Raw genomic sequence first — 7,568 nt, 5'->3', positions numbered from 1 at the left:
GAATATTTATGATGGATATGTACATAGGATTGTGCTTCAGTCACTCATGGAATGAGTGAAAATATTGGCATAATTGTTTCATTATTCCTTAAGTGTGGGATAAAATAAGAGACAAATACTCTGTCTCTTTTGGCTTTGTTGTTACCTTATAGTGCAGAATTTCTCAACCTTGGCAACTTTAAGATGTTTGAACTTCAAATCACAGAATTCCCCAACCAGCCATATTGACTGGGGAATTCTGGGAGTTGAAGTTCACACATCTTAAAAGTTGTCAAAATTGAGAAACACTGTTACAGATCTTGGATTTGCCAGAATCAAGTCACTACTCCAATGTAGGTGCTTAAGGGCAACGTCTGAAGCTGGATTGCAAGAGGTTGTATTTACCCTTCCAGGAAGACAGAAGTGGTTTATTCAATCTTTCTTAGATGTTCCATGTAACTGATGGTTTTAGCATGAATCACAACTTGCATAAATCCAAAACAAAACAGTAAATTCATGAAATATTTTCTATAATAAAACATTATTTTTATCTTTCTGTAAAAGCCAAAAGCCAAATGAGTAATAGCTGCAAAATATATGAGTTCAAAAGTTAATAGACTTTTAATTCTCCTCATAGTAATTAACATTGCCAGTAGATTAGCAAAGCAATTTAATTTGACACACTATTTTGAGATACTGGGGTTATTTTTTCAGCATTTATATACCAATCTCCAAAAGCTCCCTTAGTGGCTTGCAAAGATTAATAAGAAGACATTTGCTATTCTCGGCCTTACAATTACTCTTTTCCTCTGATATTTTGTTGTAGTGTATACATGAAATAGGAGTTTAATTTAGTCTGGTTGGCTTTGAAGCTTCAGTTCTTTTCCCTGGATGACTATTAGGAGAAAGAAAGATCTACACAGTCCATTACCTTTGTGCATATACAAGATTCTGACCAATTTTATATTGCTTGCAAACTTTACATCTTGTCCTGCTTAATTTGGGCACTTAGGTCTTTGACTGTGTTTTTAAAGTGTATATTTAAAATATTGCAATTGCCCAGTGTCTTTTCAGAGTCAGGCAGCCTTGAAAAATCCAATAAATAAATAAATAAAATCTTCAGTCAAACTAAAATGCTGTAACCTTTCCTTTCTGAGGTGGTTTTTCTTTTCCTTTATCAATCTGAGAAGCAAAGATAGATGGCTATCTTTTTTCTTTTCTTTTTTAAAATAAAAGAAAAGCCTTTAAAGTTCTCTTTTTGAGATAGATAATTAATATTGTGCTCTATGTGTATTAGGACAATGCAACAGAGCCAATTTTATTTTTGATTAATTTTATCAGAATTCCAAATGTAATTTCCCTCTTTTTCACAGCTGTTGTGTACTAAATTGGCATTTTTGTTGGGTTGTCAATTAGGACCACCAGATTTCTTCCTTGATTAAAGGAAGCTTCCTTGATTAAAGCATCTGAGGAGAACAGGCATTTGCCATGTATGTTGATATGAACAAAGCACACATCTTTGAACCATTAAAGCAGCTATGTTATTGGGAACCTTCAGTGTAGTTGCTTTCACTCCCTGTTCCTCAGAATGATGAACACCTGTCTCAAGACATTCATATTTAGTTGCAAGCCATAGTGATGATCTTTGATGTGATCTTTGTTGTGATCTTTGGAGGAAAGCTCGTGAATAAACAAACGTACTAGTGAAATGTTGAGGGATATAATGGTCTACTCATGCTTGTTTAATAAACTACTTCAACTTTATTCTTGCTATCTTTCAGAATGAGGTCAGCCATGAGGAATACTGTTCAGCATGCAAGCATGGTGCCAACTTACAACCTTGTGGAACATGCTCCAGGGCCTATCACCTCAGCTGCTTGGATCCTCCCTTGAAGACTGTTCCTAAAGGAGTATGGGTCTGTCCCAAGTGCCAAGAAAAGGTGAGCTACTTGGCCCTGCAGGTACTAAACAAAAAATCTCTGAGAGCTGAACTCTATTTAATTTTGGTCNAATTTTTGATGGATATTCGGTCGCACGCTCTCTGGCAAGTCATTGTGGAATTATCTTTGTTTGCTGTGTCTTATCAGTAAAGGCTTGGCAGGCAGCTACGCAGTTGCTGCCAAGGAATTCATTTGCCTTTGTGCCGAGCAGTTTTTCAGGCCTCGGCTGCCTGGTTGGGGGGTGTGGGTCGGACGGGGGACAGAACAATCATTTCCAGATTTATTTTTTTTCATTTTAGCAGGATCAGGGTGAGAGTGCTGCATGAAGCAAATTTTAGATATCTTTAGTGGTTGTGGTAACAACAAAGTATTTCTTTGTCAACAACCATGCTAAATGTCTTTAGGCAGTTTGGGCATTGCAGATATGGTGATTGGCAACCAGCTTGAGTGGTTTAGAGGTGATATTTGCTAGATGCATAAAATGGAGGATATTTTCCTATTCTCCATAATAAAGGAGAAAAAAGGGAGTTTTTACATTTTTCTATATGATCTCCCATGAATTCTTATTTTGCAAACCACTGAACCAGTATTGTGTAACTGTTTGGGTATTTCTGATGTGATCAACTTTTGATTAAGAAAACTGGGGGGAGGAGATGATGAGGTGCTCACAAATATTGTGTCCTAGCTGTGCCCTTGAATTGCTGAAAGCTGTTATTATCTGAAAACTGTAGGTGTTAAAGAAAGATGACAATGTCCCCTGGTCTGGAACTCTGGCTGTGGTGCAATCATACGTTACTCATAAAACAGGTATGTGCTCAAGTGATTGATTATTAGATAGAGTTTCTTAAATGTCAGCAGCTTGAAAATTGAAGTCACCCCAGGGGTGGATTGCAAGCTTCTCCAAAGGCATGTGCCCGTCTAAATGTAACAGGAATTGTCAGACTAGAACTTTTTATCAACAGCTGTTCTTAACACAATTTACACTGGAGAGAAAACTTTTTTGAGAGAGACAGACAGACAGTGGATGAATTCAGATGTCTTCCTAACTTATTTATTTGAAAACATTTTTGCTTATTTTTATCTTAATTCTCATGTGTTTTTGCACTTCTAGACTTTTTTCGATTTTGTCCTTTAGAATCCTAAAAGCTGACAGCCTGTAAATGTATAGATCAATCAGTCAGTGGCCTGAAATTGAGAACTCTCTTGCCCAACTATGTTCACAAGAATAGAAATTATATACAGTACATCTAGTCCTCGCTTCACAACTGCTCCATTTATTGACCATTCAAAATTATGATGATGATTTATGATCGGCCTTTGAGCGTGGGACTGTTGCAGCATCCCTGCGGTCACAGGATTGTGATTTAGGCTCTTGGCAACTGGCACGCATTTGTGATGGTTGCCGCATCCCACAGTCATGTGATCACCATTTGCAAGCTTCACAGTTGGCTTCTGATTAAAAAAAAAGTCTGGGGAAACCCACAATAAAATTACAAGTCACAGTCACCTGATGCTGCTCTTTAATGCCCCTGGGTGATTTGTAATTAAGAATCTCAGCAGAACTAAAGTTGTGATTTTGGGCTTGGTACTATGATGTTTCACTTAATGACCATGCTGCTTACCGACAGAGTCACCAGTCCCAATTGCAACTGGTAAATGAGGACTACCTTGTATTTTTTTTTGTTGATCTCAATGCAGCCATGAATTGTATGAGAAAAATGGTGGGTTAATTGAAGGATCTAAGACTGTTGATTATATAGACTCTTATATATCTAGAGTATATTGTTTGGATGATGTCCACAATGCAAAGGGGTCACTGGATTGACATTTGCTTGTTCCCATCATATTGTTGGGCTTCCAGTCATATTGAAAAGTTGAGCAGATTGACACCATATAGTAATTAGTTGAGCTTCCTTACCTGTGATAGAACCATTTCTCATTGGGGAGAACTCTAGCCTCATCCCTCCTCCAGAACAACACCCATCCTTCTCCAGGACAATTTTGGAGGATGGGGCTACGCCTATCTTGGCTGGCTAGCCCAGGGGTAGGCAACATTGGCTCTTTTATGACTCGTGGACTTCAACTCCCAGAATTCCTGAGCCAGCATGGCTCAGCTTGGAAACCTCTCCCTTTCCCCTCAGCGTGGCTGGCTCAGGAATTCTGGGAGTTGAAGTCCACAAGTCATAAAAGAGTCCAGGTTGCCTACCCCTGGGCTAGCCCATTGGAGATAGTCTTTGGCTAATACACAAAAACTATGTCACAAAAACTATGTCAGGTAGGAAAAGCTGGCAAGCCATGTGAAATGGGCTTGACTTGAGTCAAGAAAGATCACGTTGAAGTGGGAAAGGCCATTACCTCTTCTGCATCACCCATAAGTGCTGCCCCCAGGACCAGATGCATTTGATTAACTGCTGTGTTTGGTAGAAAGTGTCATTATCTTCATTCCTTCTGCTTTTTGTTGGTGTCTTTTTCAGTCAAAGAAGAAGAGAAGAGGAGGCTATTAAAGAGGAGCAGTGAATTAAGAGGAGAACACAGACAGCTGGAGGAAAAAGAATGCTTTCTTAATAATGCAATGAAGGTATAATTCCTAGCTTGTTTCTTATCTCAAGGCCCACGGGATACAAAGAGAGAAATGTGAAGATTTCTCTAAATGTCAGGCAAGCTAGATAGAAGATGGTAGCCAAAGACATTGCTCCTTCAATAGCAATTTCAAGAAAACAAGACTTTGCAAGACACTATGGTTAATTGTCCTTTAAGCTCCATTGTGTCATTAGGCATTTCATTTCCACCATTGACTTCTTATAATTTTAGTTTTTATTCAGTTGTAACATAAAATAAGAAAATACAAAAGCAAATAATAGGGAACAAAGGTAGGGGAAAGTGAATAATAATAATAATAATAATAATAATAATAATAATAATAATAATAATAATAATAATAATAATAATAATAATAATAATAATAATTAATAATAATAATAATAAAGTTGGAAGGGACCTTGGAGGTCATCTAGTCCAACCCCCTGCTCAGGCAGGAAACCCTATACCAACCTGTGGGTCGGGACCCCATTTGGGGTCGATCGACCATTTCATGGGGGTCACCAAGCAAGGCTGTCCGCCATTTTTTTTGTCCGCCATTTTTTCCCCTTTTCCGGCGGGTGCCTTACCTCCCTTGGGCTGGGCCAGCTGGTGGTCAGCCTGCTCCGTCTCTGCCGCTTGCCAGCTATGCCTCGGTCGGTGCAGGAGGCGGAACCACGCATGCGCGGCGCTCCCGGGCAAGGAAAGTCCTCGACTTACGACCGGTTGGGTAGTCCTCGACTTACGACTGGTTTAGTCCTCGACTTACGACCGGTTTAGTCCTCGACGTACGACCGGTTGGGGTCGCGGCATTAAAAAGGTTGAGAACCACTGCCCTATACCATTTCGGACAAATGGCTGTCCAGTTTCTTCTTAAAAACTTCCAGTGTTGAAAAAAATGGGGGAGGGGGAGGGAAAAAAAGGCATTGACTTCCAATTCCCTCTGTTGCACTAAAATAAGGCATTAACATCGAACCTCAACTTTTTCCATTTCTATAGTAGTACAAACTAGCCATTTCTATATCAACAAATTAGTCTAATCAGTAAAACTCAAAATCAAAGTATCATTTTTTTTCCACCTCTAGCACAAAGTCCAGAAGCGGTATCCAAGGAGAAACAAACGTACTTATGTTCTTTTCTTTTATCAAAACAGTCAATTTAGCCATCTCTGCTAATTCCATCAGCTTTTGTAGCCATTCGTCCATGGTGGGAATCAAAACATCCTTCCGTTTTTATGTGTAGGGCAGTCTTGCTGCCTTCAACATACATAAAATCAGAGTTCCACATTTTTTTCCAGGTCTTTTTCCATTAGATCCAGAAGGAAAGTTTCTGGTTTAATCTTTATATTCACTTTGAGAATTTTCTGCATTAAACTATGAATCCTACTCCAATATTTCTTTGCTTTATCACACGTCCACCATAAATGAAAAAAAAAATCCCTTTTTTACATTTCCAACATTCATTTGAGATACCTTTATGCATTCTAGATAACTTATCTGGTGTTAAATACCAGCGATGCATCATCTTATAAACGTTTTCTTTTAAGTTATAGTTTAGTGTGAATTTTAAGCCTTTCGTCCACATGTTCTCCCATTGTTCAAGCATTGACTTCTTTACAGCCTCTCATCATCCTTCAGAGCATGATAACTTGTCTGAATCTAGGAAGATGCCAATCCAGTAGAATTAGAGCAAATGTTGCAATACATCAGCATTGCTAGCAGGTTAAAAAAAAATAAGACTTTTGCCAGTCATGCTGGTTACTCCACCAACAAGCCATTGGAGATTACTTGGCTGTAAAATACTTCTTTCAAACACATAACACACTTCCGTTTTCTAACATTAAAGCCCTGATTTCTTGTTGTTCTGTCTACTAAGCAGAGCAAACACAAATTACAGGTATTCCTCAACTTACAACTGTTTATTTAGTGACAGTTCAGAGTTAAAATGGCACTGAAAAAAGTGTCTTATGGCTGGTTCTCACACACAATAATTATCCCAACATCACCACAGTCCCTTGATCAAAATTTGGGCACTTGGCCACAGGTGTGTTTTTGGATAGTTACAGGATCCTAGGGTCATGGGATTACCATTTGTGACCTTCCCAGCTAGCTTCTGACAGGGAAAGTCAATGAGAGAAGCCAGATTATCTTAATGTCTATGTAATTCACTTAACAACTGCAGTGATTCGGTTAACAACTATGCCAAAAAAGGCCATAAAATTGGGTGTGAATCGTTTAAGAAACCACCTTGCTTAAGAATGGAAATTCTGGTTCCAACTGTGGTCATAAGTCAAAGATTATCTGTAATTTTTTCAGTATTAAAGTTGGATAGGTTCCATTACTACTTAATGTTTTGCCCTCCAAGGACTTTCACTGCAATGGAATCCATTCTGCATGTTTTCCCTACAGAACTTAGCAGGGCTTTAGTTAAACCAGCGAGAGAATGGCCTTAAACCCATGTTCCTTTGATGGGAACTTAGAAGCTTTTCTTCAACTGTCTGCATTGCTCATCGGTGTGTCCAGAGACTGTTGGAGCTGAATCTCCCAGAAGTTACAAGTCATTGTACCAATTCCAAATGTAATTCTTTCAGATGGCATCTGCATGGCTCTCCTGGTTAAATGGTCCCCATGTAGAACATTTAACATACAGGAAAAGTGAGAGGTATATGAGCTGCAACGCAGGTCGGATTTCCAGGCCAAGATTTTGCCAGTTGAGCTGGAAAAGGCCCAGTGGCGATCTCTGGATTGCAATTAAAGAGATTTAATTACCAAGAACCTTGTTAGAGCACAACAAACCAGCTTTTAAATACATTGCAGCTGTCAAGTATCTGAGTAACGAAACACTTAAAAGGACTTTCAGGCATGTTTTCTCCAAAAAGCATTTATTAAGGTTACAATACGTCAGTACAGCATGGTGGAAATGCTTAGGTCTGCTTCTCTTCCGTTACGCATAACATTCCAAGCATTTTCCACTCCCTTATTGTAGGGTCATGGTTCACATCTTCCAATCAACTTGGAAGATGTGATTTACTTCCGGTTTCTTTCTCCCGGGCTATCCTTATGCTCCTCCCTC

General features: G+C 39.0%; 1 protein-coding gene across 1 annotated transcript in view; it reads left to right on the top strand.

The window, feature by feature from the left end:
• The window catches only part of PHF21B (PHD finger protein 21B), a 163,700-nt gene that overhangs the window by 151,241 nt on the left and 4,891 nt on the right, over positions 1 to 7,568 (top strand). The window contains exons 8-10 of the mRNA XM_015824033.1: positions 1,761 to 1,919; positions 2,651 to 2,726; positions 4,394 to 4,497. Of these exons, the coding sequence (XP_015679519.1) occupies positions 1,761 to 1,919; positions 2,651 to 2,726; positions 4,394 to 4,497 (339 nt within the window). The remainder of the gene's footprint in view (positions 1 to 1,760; positions 1,920 to 2,650; positions 2,727 to 4,393; positions 4,498 to 7,568) is intronic.

The sequence above is a fragment of the Protobothrops mucrosquamatus genome, unplaced genomic scaffold (genome assembly GCF_001527695.2).
Source record: "Protobothrops mucrosquamatus isolate PMUCROS unplaced genomic scaffold, P.Mucros_1.0 scaffold2090, whole genome shotgun sequence".
In the NCBI taxonomy this organism is placed as follows: Eukaryota; Metazoa; Chordata; class Lepidosauria; order Squamata; family Viperidae; genus Protobothrops; species Protobothrops mucrosquamatus.
This window is presented reverse-complemented; position numbering and strand designations above follow the sequence as displayed.